The sequence below is a fragment of the Tachysurus vachellii genome, chromosome 24 (genome assembly GCF_030014155.1).
Source record: "Tachysurus vachellii isolate PV-2020 chromosome 24, HZAU_Pvac_v1, whole genome shotgun sequence".
NCBI lineage: Eukaryota > Metazoa > Chordata > Actinopteri > Siluriformes > Bagridae > Tachysurus > Tachysurus vachellii.
Genome location: NC_083483.1, coordinates 7,598,419 through 7,617,679, shown reverse-complemented (window position 1 = coordinate 7,617,679; position 19,261 = coordinate 7,598,419). Strand labels below are relative to the sequence as shown.

The window sequence follows — 19,261 nt, the reverse complement described above, 5'->3', positions numbered from 1 at the left end:
TTACGGTTGCGTGTGTGTATGTGTGTGTGTGTGTGTGCGCACTCACAGTAAAAATGTATATGTCTGGTGTATGAGAATACACAAAGATGTATCCGTGAATAATTGGTATGCATGTAATCACAAAAAAACATAAAACCAAAATTATTGTTTATCTAATTGTCATGTGCTCAAGTTTGCCAAATAGACTTTTTTCATGACCGAATTCACAGAAGTTTCTCTCTGATTATTTCCAAGTATACCATTTATTTTTGTTTCTGTTTTTTTAGCAGCCTTTATGTGGACATTTTGAATAGTGCATTAGAAGACATAATCAAATGCTCATCTGTTAAACAATGTGTCATGAAGAGGCTGTTATGTTTGCCAGGCACATCTCAGACTGAGTGTTTACCTCGCACAGTGCTTGGGATAGGCTCCAAATTCACCTTCACCCTGATCATGATAAAGGACATAGAAAATAAATGAGTGAAATAACATCCCTAAGGAATTATAAAAATCCAGGTGTTCTCATATGTAAATCCTCTTTTTCATACCCTACCATAATCTGAGAATCTATAAAAGGTCTATCATAACTGGGGTGACACATATATATATATTGCAGGACTCTTGAGTCCTTCACACTAATAGGTCAGGACATTAATTGTAACAGTCTGTCACAGCGACCCATTTAAAGCTCTATATGTCTCTGTCATTCTTTGCCCAACCCCTGCATTTGCTCCACCCCCTTTTTCATATATCTGACAGTTGGGATATATGAGAATATCTAAATTTGGGAATGGTTTCTAAAGCAGTGACCAAAGCCATCAACAGAACACTTTTTTTTTGCTTGTACAATTCTTCAAAGTTGTTTGCTAGGTGTTCAGAATCAATTAGGAGATGTTAGGAGAAGCTACAAGGCTGTTTTCCCTTCTGGTTCAATGCACTTTGCTTGTCTCTAAATCACAATCTCCGCACCACACACACACACAGACAAACAGCTGCTCCTGGGATCCCCATACACCTTTGTTTTTGTTTAGTAAGCCGAATCATTGGAGGAGGCCTGGGTCTGGAGGGAACAGGGAGTGACAAACACACAAAGAGACAATAGAGATGGTTGGAGAGGGGGGGAAATGGTACATGGGCCACATGCCATAGGGCCGAAGCACCCCCAAGCCCCTCAACCCCAAAGCCTGCCTCCCACTAACACCATTCTGTGTTATAATGGAGCTGTCAGTCTTAGAAATACTAAATACAGGGCGACGTTTGTGTACAATTTATCCATTTTGTAAGTAATCGAAAACTGTATTACCGGTAAGTTTTTGTAAGAGGTTTTTATTAAAATAACAGCAGATAAAAATGTTAAATAAAAAGCCTGTCTGTGTAAATGAGTCATTTCTGATAAATGTCTCCATGTTATTGGTTAAAGCAAGCTGCCCTTAAATAAATCTCAACAAAACAGACAAAAGAAATTTCCATCTATGAGTCTGTAATTGTAATGATTGTGTTATATATCACCCAGGCATCCAGATATGATTTTCAGTAGCAACAAGGAGAAAAGCATTTTTACAAACCGATTCATTCAAACAAATAAAAATTATATATTGCATGAGTTCTTCCTGACTGTGTAAGTATGATCATAATAAAAGGATCTTAGTTAACTTTCAGCAGCAGTGTCTCATTACCATACATTTTAATGGCACAGAAAAATTGGTATATCTAATATCTAAATATTTATTAGGCATTTAAACGGTAGTTGACAGTCATCCAGGTTGTTTTGTGCAGATTTGGATGAACCGTTGTTAAAATCTATATAGCAGGTGTGCATCCTGAATATCATCAATCAGGGTTGCCAGGTTTCAGTTTTAGAGATATTTCCAGGCAATTACATTTCAAAAACCATTTAAAAAGACATTTAACTAATAAAATTTTTTTCTATTTTTCTTTATTCTTCTTTTTCTCAGCCATTGCACACTTGTTTCTGATATATTGACATTATAGACACCATTATCCTTCTGGCCAGAGAGTATTTTTAAACTAACAAAGCCATGGCAAAACAAAGCCATGGCAATATTTCTCACTATTTCTCAAACAAGCAGGCCATGACTCTTATGACCCTTCGTACTCTCTTCCTAAATTATTGTATATGTTGAGTTTAAATCCCTTGCCTGATCATGTCCCATAATCCATGTGAAGCAGATTTCCAAGGGTGGAGTTATATCATGACATCAAAGAAATGGGCATGTCTACATTCCTAATACTAGCTGAAGGGAATATGTTTTAAAATGCACCAGAAATGTGTGGTTCTGCACCATTTAACTTCTAGAAATTCTGCCTTGATTGGTTAAAAATACATTAATTCAGCTATGATAATGACTACCATGTGTTTGCTGCTGGAAAGGAAAGCAAGTCAGACGAAAAAGATAAAAAAAGTTCTAGCATTACGATCTGCTAACTGCGACTCAGACAGGAAGCCTTGAATAAATAAACCGAGTCCATTTCAGAATTTTTTCATGTCATCACTGATAAAAAGCAACATTCACAAAAATAATATTCAGCAATGATTTCGTATGAATTCTAAGCCTTTCTTAGATTCTTAAATTCTTAGCCTTCCTTTCTAAGTTTGTCCTTAGAGCAATAGACTCACTGCATAGGCAGTAATTAATCATTTATAAACCACTGTGCAGTAAAGAATAAACAATTAGCAAATTAAAAAGCATTATAAGCTTCATTGCACATGGACAGATCCTCACACATCACAGTTTTCAGCTCAACCATGCATAACATTAACAACTCTGAAGAGAGAAATACTGAGGCAGCAACTCTTTTATCTTCATGAAGACACTAATGAAAGATGTTTTTCACATCAATATCTTTCATTTAAAGACTAAATAAAGCTGAAGAAATCTTCAATCTTGTGTGCTTTTTAAATCTTCTATTTTGTTTTATACAAGAGAATAAATGTAAGGCATGAATGTTAAGAATGTAAGGCATTTTTGTCTTTTTTGTCATTTGTAATCAAGTTTTTTGGGATTTTTTGCAGCAATGCTTAACCATGCTAACAAATCGCAGAAGTGGATACACAGCTAACAGAAACTTTGTGTTTGACCATTTATAAGAAAGTGCAGCTTTAGTGTTACTAAAATAACCTTCTGGCAATGTTCTGAAACCCTTTGACGTAACATAATTAACCAGAAAACTAAACCAAAAAAGAATTCAAATTTTAACATTAACAATTTTCTATCCGTCATGCCTGTTGAAATCCTTAAGCCATGATGTAATTGCTTCACAGCACAAAGTGACTGTACTGGGAAAATCAGCAAAAAGAACATTATAAAGATGTAGTATGCTGACATTTTTTGGAAAGAAGCTATAATACTAAAAGTATTATTTTATTCTCTGTTCACAAAACGAATCATACTATATATATATATATATATATATATATATATATATATATATATATATATATATATATATATATATATACATACATACATACACGTATATGTGTATATATATATATATATATAAAATGTCTTGGATGAAACAAATCACAATGTCCCTGGGAATTAATTGTGACACCATTTGCAAAAATGGTGTCTTAGTATCTCTTAGTATAATTCTCTACTGCCTGGCAATATGTCCACAGCCTAGCTTTGACAGTCTGGAAAACAAATGCCTACAGCTTCTGTTTTGTGGCACTAGTGCTCCTCTGTTCCTGTGGCAACAGCAGGGATATTTTGGCAAGCCTCATGCACAAGATAGCAATCCCAAATATGGAGTAAGATTCTTTCACAGCCATTGTGATTCTGTGTGTGTTTAATGCTAGGCAGCGAGGCGAGATGATGCAGTGTGAGAGAGAGAGAGAATAGGTGGATGAGGTGTTGCTAAGAAACTGACGCGAAGAAGGAGCTAAATGGAAAGTCAAATGGCTCTCAGAGGTAATAAGGTGGCCCTGGGACGAAGGTGCTGTCCGTGTTTGTATGCTGGTAGAGAAGCAACTCTCAATCCCAGAGTCTTAATCCTAACTAGAATGCAAAGCTGATCCCAGCTCAGTGAAAAAAAAAATGTTCATGTTATGTTTAGAATAGAAACCGCATAGTGCTGACCAGCTTAAACTGACCAGCTGACCAGCTTAAACTGACCAGCTATTTTTTCTAGCTGGTGAATTTCACATGGAAACTGGATCATAAACAGAAAATAATGTTCTATGTTTTTTAAGATTTCAGTAGATTTACTCTTGTGTAGTCTTTTATATTTATATTAACCCTTTGAGTTACATTTCAGCAGACAAATGTTTCACATTTCCTTTCCTTCAAATCTAATTTTGTGGTCAGTGAAAACAAAACATATGTAAAGAAAACAAACTCTTTATCAAATTTGCTCATTTTCCACCAAAGTGGTGGAAATAGCTATAGCGTAAAAAGTGAAAGACAATGTGAAAGCCTACATCAGGACAACCCTTGATCTTAACATTTGAATAAGAGTAAATGGAGATCTCCATGGAGAGTTCAGGACATAATCCAATTTGGTTTAAATCTTAAATCGCTTGGCCCACATGGGTATTATGTAAGATCCTGGACTAGGCGTTTCTTAAGACGGTTAATGGGATGTCACCTGCCACCATGGTAAGTAAGTTAAATGTTGTAGGAACAGCTGGTGGAATGTCTTCATTTTCACTCGCAATCAAGCAAGAGCCTTTAACTCTCACCTTAGAGACAGTTTATTTATACATTTAGATAAAGCAGGTTTCTTATTACACACTATGCACTTTTTTCTCCACTGAAGTATGACATATTGTCATTAAGATAAACTAAAACCCAAATGTGAGATGGATCAATCCTCGCTGTAGAAGTGCTGGTGTCAGGTTATCACAGCCAGCAGCCAGAAAGTCTCGTTGTGTATAGAGCGCTGGCTGAGGATGGGTGATGGGAAAGTTATCGTTCCAAAGAAACAGTGAGAACAAATGAGGCGAGGAATTCTTTCCCATGAATCTGCTCCATTTAATGTGATTAGGGCCAGCAGCACACTTAAGGGCACACATACACAGACACACACACACACACACACACACTCAGACACCACCATAAAAATGTCATTATCACATGAAGAGAATGTAGAATGCATAGGATTCTCAATGGCTGACACAAAAATGTATGAATTATGTGTCAATTCTGTGTAGCAACCATCTTATTAAGGATTTCAATAGAGAAGACATTGGAAAGCAAATGCACATCACAAGTTAAACATACAAATGCTGCAAGCAATTACAAAATCTGTTCACAGTGACCCTTAATCCTAACAAACAATCTGTTTAACTATCTAGTTAAACTCAAATACTCAGTGGAAGGAATGCAGCCTACAGGAAAAAGTGATTCAGTTATACGGCCAAGTAGCCAACAAACACAGTCAGATTTCACTAAACTTCATAAATAATCCTGGATTATGCAAAACCATTTAGTTTAAAAGGCTACATGAAAGGACAGAAGTTCAGATTGATGATCTTTAAATATAAAAAGAACTTACCCATTGTGTTAAGTTTGCAGGAGTCTGGGAAGCCGGTGCTTTAGTGAAGCGAGTGGAGGTACTGCACAACAAAACAAAAAGTGCAGATCTAGTTTGTGCCCGCTGTCCCGACTCGGGTCACTTCAATGACGTCGGAGCTTGGGGGCACCCACATGGGGCCTCTTTATGCACAAAGGACTGTGTTGGGGAGCATGAGTATTGCAACAAGTGCTATCCTGAAGTGCTTTTGAGCCTCAAAGTGCATTCCATCAGTGCATGTGGTAATCAGATGTGATATCTTTGATGTGATATCTCAGTTCTGGTATGCTGCAATATTGTGATACATAATGTGTCCAAAAACCTCAAGAGAGTGAAGATGGAAGTATTTACATTTTTCATGGCAGAGATATTGTGTATGCGTGAACTCAGTGAAGGAGATCGAATCCTAATCAAATTCAATGCATTGTGTCTGGATGAAGCTCGAAGTGACCCGCTATAAAGCCTGAAACAAACTAAAATCCCCTCTTTCAGCAACCAAACGCCACCCCAAGTAAATTTGGGTAGTGAACACATACGAGATTGTACAGGGTAAGAATGAATAACTGCTCAGGGAGTGCAAGGGAATATAAATTGCCGGATGCTCAGGAAAAAAGTAGCCATGGAAACCAGAATCCGGGCAGGCTGGGAACTCTATTCAAGTTTGTGCTGTCTGGCATAATGCCTAAGGTTCCCCAAGTGGGTAAACACACTGATGAGCCAAGGCTCCTAAATACTGCAGCCTGAGGAGCAAATCTCCACATTTCTATGTGCCTATACACTTTGTCCTCTCTACACAAATAATATATATCTACTTTATTACCTTACTTATAGCTATGTAAAAGCTTTCATTTTGAATTCCGGCATTAGCACAATTAATCAACCAATGGGAATAAAGCATAATATTGAAACATAGAAGACGTAGAAGATCAATAAACAATTAGACATTCTATTTCTAACTTATTTTCAAATCAACAGCCATACTCAAAAATTTAATTAAATGCATTTTATTACAAAACCATTCACCATTCAAAGATCTTTTTCTTTTAAAAGAAAACTGACCAGATCCCAAGCACAGAAAAGAGGAGCAGAGAGAAAGGACTGAAAACATGGAGGAGGCTCTGACCTAGTTAGTGCAAATTGGCTCTGTGGAAAAAAAGGAGCTGTGGCTCGATACACAAGATATCTGCATCATTCATAGACTTGAAGGAAAAAGGAAAAAAAAAAAAACAAGAGAAATAAATGGCAATATGTGAGCATGACAGTAGCAGGACAGAACTTTTCCATCAGAGAAAAATAGGAGGATTAGCAACGTGTCATGTGAGAGCCTTTATGTCCAGCACTGCACTACTGAAACAGAGGAAACATTTCTTCATCTGAAAGTGTGAGAGTAATAAGAACAATGAAGACTTTCTTAACAGGACCAAAGATCTGACTATTATAAATCCAAATGGATTCTAACAGTAAGGCAATCATTTTAACTTGCTCCATATATAACAGAGCTTTTGATAATAAGAGCTGTATTGCATGTTGTATTTATGTTGTCAACCCCTCTACAGGTTTAATGGTATTACAGGCCAGTATTTGGGCTGTTTGCGGTCACAGTTGCGGTCAAAAGTGAGCTGCATGGCCGTTTCCATGCCCTGGATCTTTGCCGCATCTTTTCCATAGAGCCGCTTCATCTCAGCACTCCTCCTTTCACCCGGGCGGTCAGATGGGGCTTCAGCACTCCGCCGCCAAGAATGGTGCAGGTCCTGGTCGGCCGGTACATAGGCTTCCTGACGCTCTGCTTCCATCTGCTGTTGTATCTCTGTAAACAAAGTCTGACACTGTAACAAGTGCTGGACGCTAATCACCATGGAGTTCAAATTTGTTAGATTATTTGAATATTTAACGTAATAGACATTCTGCAAATAAAGGTATGCTGTATGTTAATACATACTTGCATCAAATAACATTGTCAAGATACATAATGTCTTTTTTTTTGTCCATTTTCCTCCCTAATGTGGTTACCTGCAGTTCCCACCCACCAGCCAGGGCTCCTCTATCATACATCAGCTACAAGCTGCGGAGGCTGAAGGCTAATATGCAGCCAAGTGGATATTCTCAAACTGATGCTGAACCTGTGTCATGGGGCCACGTAACACACTTGATTTACCCTTGTCTGCATACTTGAGCTGAGATGACCATCACTGGTTTCACTGTGACTAACAGGGGAGAAGAAGTGCTTTTCACATTGAGCTTAAGCCCAGTTTATCTTCGTTCTAATCCCTGATTTTAACCAGGTAGAGGAACATATCACACTTGTAATTTAGAAATGTGCAATATAAATGTGCATAACTCTAACATCTTCATCAAGTATGCAGATGACACCAACGTGGTCGGCCAGATCAGTAACAATGAATCGGCCTACGGGGAATAGATCCGAAGCCTGACAGCGTGGTGTGCCATCAACAACCAGACCCTCAACATCACGAAAACTAAAGCGCTCACTATGGATTTTTGGTAATCTAACAGCAGGAGACATTCCCCAGTCTACATCAATGGAACTAAGGTAGAGCTGGTCTCCACCTTTAAGTTCTTGGGAGTTCACATATCCAAGGATCTGTCCTGGCACCAGAACACTTCAGCTCTGGTTAGAAAGGCACAACAACGCCTATACTTCTTGAGGAGTCTTAAGAAAGCTCATCTGTCCCCAGGGATTTTAACGAGTTTCTACCACTGCATCATCGAGAGCATCCTGAAAAACTCCATCACTGTATGGTACGGGTGCTCCACTGCGCGTGAAGGTGGTCCAAATCGCCCAGCGTATCCCTGGCACTCAGCTACCTGCCATTGAGCACCTTCACCACAGCAGATGTCATCATCATCAAGGACTCTTCACATCCCAGTCACAAACTGTTTAACCTCCTTCCATCAAGAAGGAGTTACAGGAACATCCGCACCAGAACCAGCAGGTTCAGGGACAGCTTCTTTCCATCCACCATCACACTACTGAACTCTACACTACACTATTAGAACGCTGTAAAAAATACTGTATATAACTTCTGTACAATTTTACATACAATGTACATATTACATATATCCTCATTATCTATACATATTGTACTTTACATACATCTGCACTATTTTATTTATGTGTATCTTATAGCCTTTATATTTATTCACTGTACATATGTTTACATATATATCTGCACTTGTCTATTTGCACAATTGCTACTCTTTGCACACTGCATTTTGTTGCTGTGTACCTGTACTATGCAATGACAAAGTTCTATCTATCTATCTATCTATCTATCTATCTATATCTATATATATATATATATATATATATATATATATATAGCAACAATGTGTACAATGTGACTCTATGGACTCCCGCCCTGGATCTCTGTGGCTGCTGTGCAAGCTTGTGGGACTTAATAATAACAAGACAGCTTAATTTCATTTCCTCCTGCTCTTTCATGCAAACACGTACTTAGTTCTTCTCTGTGCCGGTCACTCTGAGCGAAGTATTGCCTCAGCTCTGCAGTGATGTCCATTTTGCTGACATCGTATTCAAGCTCACTTTCCTCCGAGCTCTCAGACTCAGTCTCGGTCTCAGAGTTTTCTTCTTCTCGCTCTAGCTGTCTCTTCGCTTGTGTAGAGACATTGCTCATTGTCTCATCATCCTGCCAGTCTGCATAGCGACCTGAGGTTGTGGGAAACACAGGGTACAGAGCAGGGTCATATGCAGCCTGTATGGCCTTTCTGTACGCAGACTTGTGCCTCTGATACCAGCTCATGGCCTGCTGGTAATGCTGCCAGTACCGGGAGTAGACTGGGTGTGTGTACCACATGTTCCCCTGACTCTCCTGTTGGGGAAAAACAACCAACAAGTTTTACCCATAAATAAACCCAAATCAATGCTTTCTATGTGGTAACTATTCATGTTTTAAGATAAAGATCAATACGTTGCTTTATACAAGACACTGAATTAGTCTTAAACAGGTTTCATCCAATACACCCACAATTTATTAGAGTATACATATATAAATTATATAAAGTATTAAATTACAACTTCTATATAAAAACATCTCTTCTAAAACTATTTTTATCCTATATACTGGCTGCGTCCCAATTGCCAACCTTTTGACCTTTTAGTGCACTACTTTAAGTGTCGAAGTCATTACATCAAAGCCAGTCTAGTGCACTCGAAAGGTAGCGCGGAGGTGTAATGAGCCGTTGTTATCCGGGCTTGGGTGCTCTGGTTTAACAAAATAACAAAAGAATTTCTTACCATAATGTTGGTATTATTTGGAAGAAGTTGAAGATAACTAAATGTGTGTTTATTAAAGGAACATGGGTTAATATTTGTTTTTCTTGCTAAAGGGAAATATAACGCTGTCAGTCTTCTCAGCGATGTAAACCTGTGTTCTTCCGGTACACTGTAATTCTGGGTAAATACCCTTCATATTAAAAGTGTAGTCGCTGTATCTCGGGTTTAAAATGTTTTTCAATAATATGAACGTATAAATATAGATATATAGCGTCAAGTGTTCCTGTGACATAAAATGTGTTTTTGTTGTCGGTTTTTTACGCAAACATATGAGTTCGTTTATTCTATTTTTACCAGAGGAACTAGTCGCCCCCTGGCGGTCAGATTATTGCATAACATCTACTACAGACAATAGAGTTCTCTAAAGGGATTTATTTACGTTCTAATCTTTCTTATTCAAATGTTTGAATGATATGAATGAATGAACAAATGAACACACACACACTGTAGATTATGCGGTATGACACAAAATAAATATACAATACCTACAAGCCTATTAAATGGTTTCAAAAACGGTTAGTCCAACAGTTCACTTATATTCATAAGATAATAACTGCCCACCCGTATTCATACAAATCCCGCTAGAAGTTCGTACTCACACGCTTCGCTTTGATTGGTCAGTTCACTGCCGCCGGTGAGAATGTATCCAATGAAGTGCAGAAGGCGGGCTTTGTCTGAATACGGGTAGGGAAAATAAATTTACGCGCAGGGCGTGGATTGTACTTCGAACGCTCACTATTGCGTGACGACAGGCGCGTAACTTGATGACGAAGAACACAAGTGACCCGACGACGGGAAGATGGCGGAGTACCTAGCGTCCATTTTTGGTACAGAGAAAGACAAGTGAGTGAAAAAAAGAACACATGTCTTGGTTACTTTTGGCGCGTATGTGGAAAAATTATATTCCATTAAATATATTTGAGTATTCTCATTGCGAAGTGAATATATAGTAAAGCAGTAGGCAGGGAGAGTGGATGTTTTAATTGTCCGTCTGTGAATGCTATGCTAATGTAGCGCTAGCTATCTAGCTAGCGAGCGGGGAATCGGGTCAGAGTCTTGAGCAGACATGAAGCCCAGAAACGTGCATTTCATTAGTCACGACTTCGTTTTAGTTGAGATTTTTTGCTCCTGAGGTCTTCGGGTTTTTTTTAGTTTTACTTGCTGATAATATGATGATGTTTATACACGTGTTTTAATTCAGTCTACACTTCACGCGCACACATACACACAGCAGGTTAGCTATGCTAGCACACACTTAGCCTGTTATGCAGTTCATTAGCTTTTAATACGCTCAAAGATGCTAGCGCTGTTTGTCTAAAACGTGTTAATACAACGCAGCTTGTTTTGTTTTACTTTTTTATTTTATGGCATAACTGTTAACTTTAATCTCTGTTTAGTATAAAATATCCAAAATGTTTATTGAATTGTATAAAACGAAAACGAGCTGGTGAGATTTGGTTGTTGGAAAACATTTTGTAAGTTATTTCGTTATATTTTATGTTTCTCCGTCACTCAGGGTCAACTGCTCCTTCTACTTTAAGATTGGAGCATGTCGACATGGAGATCGCTGCTCCCGACTCCATAATAAACCAACTTTCAGCCAGGTATGGTTGTGTTCTTCCCACTGTGTTTCCCTCTCTGTGCTCCTCTCTCTCTCCCTCTCTGTGCTCCCCTCTCTGTGCTCCTCTCTCTCTCCCTCTCTCTCTCTCCCTCTCTGTGCTCCCCTCTCTGTGCTCCTCTCTGTGCTCCCCTCTCTGTGCTCCTCTCTGTGCTCCCCTCTCTGTGCTCCTCTCTCTCTCCCTCTCTGTGCTCCTCTCTCTGTGCTCCTCTCTCTCTCTCTCTCTCTCTCTCTCTCTCTCTCTCTCTCTCTCTCTCTCTCTCTCTCTCTCTGTGCTCCTCTCTCTCTCTCTCTCTCTCTCTCTCTCTCTCTCTCTCTCTCTCTCTCTCTCTGTGTGTTCCTCTCTCTCTCTCTCTCTCTCTCTCTCTCTCTCTCTCTCTCTCTCTCTCTCTCTCTCTCTCTCTCTGTGCTCCTCTCTCTCTCTCTCTCTCTCTCTCTCTCTCTCTCTCTCTGTGTTCCTCTCTCTCTCTCTCTCTCTCTCTCTCTCTCTCTCTCTCTCTGTGTTCCTCTCTCTCTCTCTCTCTCTGTGCTCCTCTCTCTCTCTCTCTCTCTCTCTCTCTGTGCTCCTCTCTCTCTCTCTCTCTCTCTCTCTGTGCTCCCCTCTGTGTGTTCCCCCTCTCTCTCTCTCTCTCTCTCTCTCTGTGTTCCTCTCTCTCTCTCTCTCTCTCTCTCTCTCTCTCTCTCTCTCTCTCTCTCTCTGTGTTCCTCTCTCTCTCTCTCTCTCTCTCTCTCTCTCTCTCTCTCTCTCTCTCTCTCTCTCTCTCTCTCTCTCTCTCTGTGTTCCTCTCTCTCTCTCTCTCTCTGTGTTCCTCTCTCTCTCTCTCTCTCTCTCTCTCTCTCTGTGTTCCTCTCTCTCTCTCTCTCTCTCTCTCTCTCTGTGTTCCTCTCTCTCTCTCTGTGTTCCTCTCTCTCTCTCTGTGTTCCTCTCTCTCTCTCTCTCTCTGTGTTCCTCTCTCTCTCTCTGTGTTCCTCTCTCTCTCTCTCTCTCTCTCTCTGTGTGTTCCTCTCTCTCTCTCTCTCTCTCTCTCTCTCTCTCTCTGTGTGTTCCTCTCTCTCTCTCTCTCTCTCTCTCTCTCTCTCTCTCTCTCTCTCTGTGTGTTCCTCTCTCTCTCTCTCTCTCTCTCTCTCTCTCTCTCCCTCTGTGTTCCTCCCTCTCTCTCTCCCCCTCTCTGTGTTCCTCCCTCTCTCTCTGTGTTCCTCTCTCTCTCTCCCTCTCTGTGTTCCTCCCTCTCTCTCTCCCCCTCTCTGTGTTCCTCTCCCTCTCTGTGTTCCCCTCTCTCTCTCCCTCTCTGTGTTCCCCTCTCTCTCTCCCTCTCTGTGTTCCTCTCTCTCTCTCTCCCTCTCTGTGTTCCTCTCTCTCTCTCCCTCTCTGTGTTCCTCTCTCCCTCTCTGTGTTCCTCTCTCCCTCTCCCTCTCTGTGTTCCTCTCTCTCTCTCCCTCTCTGTGTTCCTCTCAAATTTTAACTTCACCACCACAAGCACCTATGGATATTCATTTCATGCAGAAATGGTTATAACTGCGAAAACATTGGTCACACTTTTCCAGATTTGCATGCATTGATCTTAAATATTGATTTTGTTCTTACGAATATGAACCTGTAATATACAGAGATGTGGTAGCCTAGTGGTTAAGGTGTTTGTCTCCCATTCAGAAGATTGTAAGTTCGAATCCCGAGTCCACCAAGCTGCCACTGTTTGGCCCCTGAGCAAGGCCTTTAATTCTCAATTGCTCAGTTGTATAAAAAAAAAAAGAGAGAGAGATGTAAGTCGCTTTGTATAAGGGCGTCTGCTAAATGCTGTGTAAATGTAAACGTATTCAAGCAAAGAAGCATATAATCTGCTCAAGCAAAAGCAAGCTTGTTTGTGTTCGGTTACGGTCCGTCAATCTCCATCTGCTGCCTCTATCATTGATTAGTGGCCAGAGGGAATCTTAATTGCTGTAGAAGTGCGGAAATGCCTCTTACTTATTAGCATGATGTGTTTACTGTGTTGGTATATCAGATGTTATTAAAGCGCTCTAAGAGGATGTCCACAGGCATGATCTCTATAGTGTCAGTCAGCTTCACAGGTGCTCACACTATAAAAAAATCAGTTCAGCAAATAGAATCAGGCTGATTTGATAGTAAATTAGTATTTCAGTCTTTTGGAACATCTTTATCAAAATCCCCAATGCACCTAAATTACCCATACAATATTAGCCTTTTTCCCCCCAGATAAACGTAACGTACAAGTCACTTTGCCTTGTAGGTATGCAGTTACTGACTGTCCGCAATGTCCTCCACTTTAATGTCCATCTTTGACGATGGTGAAAGTGAACTGCTGTACAGTACAGAAATGACACTAATATAAACTTTGATGCTTTATATAAACTTTTGCTTGATGTTTGATGCTTGCAGGAGTATTTCATGAGGCAGCTTTGCTGGCATTTTTAAACTTGATGAATTCTTTCTGTCTGCCTTGTCAGATGCTCTTGTCTTGTGAGTCCTCTCTGTAAACTGACAGCAATAGACTATAGCTTTTTATTTTTATTTTATTATTTTTTTCTTTTGCGCAGTGCTCTGTTTGTTAATTGTGCTCTAGTGCACCATCAGTGTGCCATCACCATCATGACAGGCTGTTGCCTGGCAATTTTGGCTGAGGGACATTTTGCAGTCTATGCACAGTAATGTGTACGTTTAAATAGTTCGGAACCACAAAAAAACAATAAGAGCAAATTAAAAAAATATATATTTTGAAAGAAATATAAAACAGAAGCAGAAGATCTTTAGGAAATAGTGAATATAATGTCTTTTAAAAATGTACGTTATGTTTCCAAACCGTTGTCCGACTGCTTAGTGTTTTTGCTGCAGCAATTGCTTACATCTCCATAGTAACATGTTTCTTTCAATCCACAGACCATCTTGATCCAAAACATCTACCGTAACCCTCAGAACAGTGCTCAGACAGCTGATGCCTCTCGCTGTAAGTCTCATTATTGCTATTCTTATATTACTAAGACAAACCCATGTTCAACGTAGCTGTGTGATTAATAAGAGGTGGAGCTTGTGGCTTGGAGCACTGAACACTACACACTAAACCCTCACCAGTCCCTTAAATATCTCCAGTTCCCTTTTTGTTGTAGCTGATATTCAGGAAGAGTTGTGAGGCTAGTGGAGGCTTTGCAGTATGAAGAGATTCCTAACAGACAGATCAGGAGACATCTAGAGATTGAAGAGTGTAATTAGAATTAATGCTTTGATGACACATTTACAATAGAAAATAGTTTCAATTCATTTAACTGATTCATTTTCAGGTTTGATGTTGCAGGTTTTAGGGTATTAAGACATTCTTAATGGTCAGCATGTGTTTAAGACCATATAGAGGGATTAAACTGTACTGAGCTGTCAATCTCCTACAGCTTTAGATCATGCAGAAATTTCTGGTCACTGGTGCAGAACCTCAGCTGCTGAGCGAGTATAGTTCCTATTAATATTTTACTTTACACTGCAGGCTTACTATCTATTTCAGTTCTGTATCGGAGATACAATCTTGATGTCTTGCTTTGGTGATGTTTTTCTTTTATTAGTGTGCAGAGGCTTCAACTGCAGAATTTTGATGGTATTCTCAGTAAGAATGTTCAGTCAGAAAAAAATGTCAGTTTTGCATATCACTCAGCTGAATGGGCGTCTTTCTCTTTTGTCAGTTACGAGTATAAACACAGTTCTACTAGACATATTTACTCTTAACTCTATTGTAAGCGCAAATATATAATCTGCTTTTGCTCCTAGGTGCCGTTAGCGATGTGGAAATGCAGGAGCATTATGATGAGTTCTTTGAGGTGAGCCTCAAATATGTACACAATTGCTTTGGGTTTTTTTTCCCTTGGCTGAATTATTTGCACATCGTTTTTTAATGACATCAAACTTAATGTTTTTTTAGGAAGTCTTCACGGAAATGGAGGAGAAGTACGGTGAGGTGGAGGAGATGAATGTGTGTGATAACCTGGGTGATCACCTAGTTGGCAATGTTTATGTGAAGGTGAGTGGCAGACCTCAAATCCAGAAAACCATGTACCAGTGTAACTATTTGGTGTGTCGTGGAAGTTTTGAGGTTTGAGAGATTTAAAGTATAAAGTATCACATATCACACTGGTAGACACGGGCAAGAGTAAAAAACGTTTCACAATTTATTGTGCTCAGCTGCGCAGCAGGACCCAACACTCCACATATAGCATGAGAGATGAAGGGCCCCGAACATTGATTAAATCGAAGTTTTATAGACAGAACTCAAGTAAAGAAGATATGTAAAAGCAAAACATCATCAATCATTGGCTCAAAATCACCGCATTCTCATCTTCTGATCAAGTTAATCAGGACCGGCCAAGGTCTGCTAGAAGGCCTACTAGAAGATTTACTGGAGTTTACTGAAGTTGTTTATGCCTAATTCCCGACAACTCGTCTCCAGTCCCTACTGCCCTTGTCATAATCTTAAGAAAACAACCGATGACAGTCAGTCTTTGGTCACTACAGATACAAGGTAAAATCATAGAAGGACAAGGCCTTATAAACATCTTTAGATTAGAAATTTCCACCACAGGTGCCTCCAGGATTTTACGATCTTGCAGAAATTAATGCAGATTTATTAAAAATATAGAGCAAACTCTATTCAGATGAGCTTGTTTTTTTTTTTTGTTTTTTTTATTAAAGCAATTTATCTAGATTTGGACTAAAACGTCATTTGACATCATCACAACACCCATTCAGTCAAAGCCCTTTTTGATTTACATCAAACATGAGTACAGCTATCACAGATACATGTGTGTTCATTGGTAGGAGTTTAAAAAAGAATCGTTTGCAATTTATTAATTTAAGTAGCTTAAAAAGCTGCATCAAAACGGAGCACTTTTAACACGTCAATCACAAAAGAAACTTAGGAAAGTTCTGAAAGGAACGATGTAACTCGAGCATCCATTATAGAGAAATAATCAACACCTTCTAAGCAGATTTCTTCCCAGAACTCAACATGCTGTGATATTACACACAATAAGCTTTGATCCTCAACACATTAGTCCACTTTCCTTATCATTTACAGTTTATTTATCATCTTGTTATTGTCTTATTAGCTCCATTGTTACCCATGTGTTTGAACAGTTCCGGCATGAGGAGGATGCAGAGAAAGCTGTGATGGACCTGAATAACCGCTGGTTTAATGGCCAGCCCATTCATGCTGAACTCTCACCGGTTACCGACTTCAGAGAAGCCTGCTGCAGGCAATATGAAATGGGGTAAGTAAAACAAGCTTGCAAGAATACCGTAATAAGATTTCTCAAAACTCTAAAAACTCAACCAAACATCCTATAGGCATCCTGTATGAATTGGCTAAGTAAGCAGTTAATGGCAGTATGTTAATTGATTAATTAGTTCCATATTATGGTTAAGGGAAAAACAGTAAGCAAGTTCTTTCATGCTCACTGCAAGCTGTATCAGTAAAGTACAGCTGAAGGACAGATAGCTTTTCTTACACCTATGATAATTTCATACCATCCTCACAGGTAGCAGGTGGACTCCACTTAATGTCTAGTACAGTTTACAACGATGAGTGTTTGTAGTGTAAACATGCATCTAATATTGACACGGGCAAATTTCTCACACTTTTGAATAGTTTTGTTTGTGATGGGTGGCACCTCTGCTACTACATTTGGGTGACTTCTTTCCTGACGTGTTTTTGTAATTGATTTTTTATACTAAACTCTTTGCCACGTTTTAATGTCAAGATTCACCAAATGCCATAAAATCTAATAGTTACGTAAAAATGTCTCTCTCCACAGGGAGTGCACTCGAGGTGGCTTCTGTAACTTTATGCACCTAAAGCCAATCTCCCGTGAGCTGCGGAGGGAACTGTACGGACGGCGTAGAAAAAGGTACAGAAAAAAACTGTGGCAACATTTTGTGAATATGAAAGGTGCACAAACTGTAATTCTGTTCTTGATACTGAATGCCTTTTTGAAGTTTTACCCAGTTTGTGTAAGCCTTGACATGCTGATTTGTGTAATCCTTTAGGCACCGCTCTCGGTCTCGCTCTCGTGAACGTCGCTCTCGCTCACGGGATCGTGGCCGTCGTGACCGGGAGAGGAGGAGATCAAGGGATCGTGAACGCTATGGAAGGTTTTGAGTCGTCATGTGAAACCTTTTTTGGTTTTTATTCTTCGGTGTAGTGCTCTTCCCACCCCCCAAATGACCGTTTTCCTGGAACATTGGACTTTGTTCTGTACCTTACTTTTACCCTATTTTTCCTCTTTTTGTTTTTTTAAGATCGGACGAATATGAAAGCTCAGTTTCTCAATAAAAGTACATTGTTATTAATCCTGGTTTTGTTTTTAATCATGGTTGTGGTTATGACTGCGACTTATGACTAGTTTGGACTGCATAGTAATGTGTGTGCGCTTGCGCAGAGTGTTGCAACTTGCAGCTTTTGTCTTGTGATCCCTAATTTGAAAATTAAAACTTTCATAAGACATGATTTAAAAATGCATTTAAGTTGGGTTTTATTTTCTTTTTTATGCAGTCACTTGGTGTGACAAATATAGAAGGTTTGGATACAACAAGAAGTAACAGTGTGGAGTTCAGTCTTCTAATACAAATGATATGAGACTATTAGATTTTATATAAGTTCCTAAAGTTAGTGGATGTATAATGACAGCCCTTTGTGAAACTTATTTTGCTGCTTGGTAAATGACATTGTTGCTAAGGTTTATGCACAGCTTTGTGTCATTGCTGAGTTGGTTCTATAAAGCAAGTAACCAGCCAGCAGCAACCCTGTAGTCTGAAACTCACCATGGATAAATGGTAGGCTGGTGGTTCCTTACCATTAAAGAATGGTCTTTTGCAGGTAACTTTGTTTTATGGACAGGTTCCTTTGGGTTCCTTAGTTCCACTGAAGTAGTGTTAATTTCGTCACCTATTTTTAATTTGGTCTTAGTCTTAGTCGTGTGTCCTTGTTAGTTTTAGTCATATTTAGTCATTCACATATCTTTTTTTGTTAGTCAAGTTTAGTCGACTAAAAGTCTCGTCATTTTAGTCAAAAGAAAACTCAAGGTATCTTAGTCAAGATTTGAAGAGTGGAGATAGGTCATTTGTCATGTTGCACCGCATAAGGTATCATTCAAAGAAATTTACAATTGACCTCGGGTCACCGGGGAGCCTGTACCTATTTCAGGCGTCATTGGGCATCAAGGCAGGATACACCCTGGACGGAGTGACAACCCATCACAGGGCACACACACACACTCATTCACTCACACAATCACACACTACCATGCATGTCTTTGGACCGGGGGAGGAAACCGGAGTACCCGGAGGAAACCCCCGAGGCACGGGGAGAACATGCAAACCCCATGCAAACTCCACACACCCAAGGCGGAGGCGGGACTCGAACCCGCAACCCTGGAGGTGTGAGGCGAACGTGCTAACCACAACAATAATGCATGTTAATTTAGTCTTAGCGTTTTTGGCCAGTGGTGTAGTCTTGTCATCGTCTCGTCTTAGTCGTGAAAAAAAAGGTTGTTGACGAACATATTTCGTCTCGTCTCGTCTAGACGAAATTAACACTACACTGAAGGTAAACTGTAACGCAACAGCGTACAGAGACGTCTGACAATGAGAGTTTAGGGAAGAACAATACGTGTGTGTGACGTGAGGTCTCCACAAACCTTTAGTACTGTAGCTAATAAATTAGTGTACTTCATGCAGTGAGTCTAGTTGATATTATATATATATATTCATTCATCTTCTACCGCTTATCCGAACTACCTCGGGTCACGGGGAGCCTGTG

General features: G+C 39.6%; 3 protein-coding genes across 3 annotated transcripts in view; 1 reads left to right on the top strand and 2 right to left on the bottom strand.

Moving 5' to 3' along the window:
* gpm6ba (glycoprotein M6Ba) overlaps nt 1-5,639 on the bottom strand; it is a 36,379-nt gene extending 30,740 nt beyond the window's left edge. Inside the window, exon 1 of the mRNA XM_060860202.1 lies at nt 5,503-5,639. Coding sequence (XP_060716185.1) covers nt 5,503-5,506 — 4 coding nt within the window. The 5' untranslated portion in view covers nt 5,507-5,639. The remainder of the gene's footprint in view (nt 1-5,502) is intronic.
* An 869-nt stretch (nt 5,640-6,508) lies between these two features.
* On the bottom strand, nt 6,509-9,958 carry gemin8 (gem (nuclear organelle) associated protein 8). The gene is made up of 3 exons (XM_060860936.1): nt 9,797-9,958; nt 8,996-9,371; nt 6,509-7,327 (listed from the first exon to the last, which is right to left on the bottom strand). Exons 1-3 carry the CDS (start codon nt 9,797-9,799, stop codon nt 7,071-7,073), a joined length of 636 nt encoding a protein of 211 aa, XP_060716919.1. The 5' UTR covers nt 9,800-9,958; the 3' UTR covers nt 6,509-7,070.
* Nucleotides 9,959-10,564: 606 nt separating this feature from the next.
* Nucleotides 10,565-17,793, top strand: u2af1 (U2 small nuclear RNA auxiliary factor 1). The gene is made up of 8 exons (XM_060860342.1): nt 10,565-10,678; nt 11,352-11,439; nt 14,347-14,413; nt 15,220-15,269; nt 15,371-15,469; nt 16,582-16,715; nt 17,259-17,351; nt 17,491-17,793. The coding sequence occupies exons 1-8, from the start codon at nt 10,635-10,637 to the stop codon at nt 17,600-17,602; spliced, it is 687 nt and encodes a 228-aa protein (XP_060716325.1). The 5' UTR covers nt 10,565-10,634; the 3' UTR covers nt 17,603-17,793.
* Nucleotides 17,794-19,261: the final 1,468 nt, after the last annotated feature.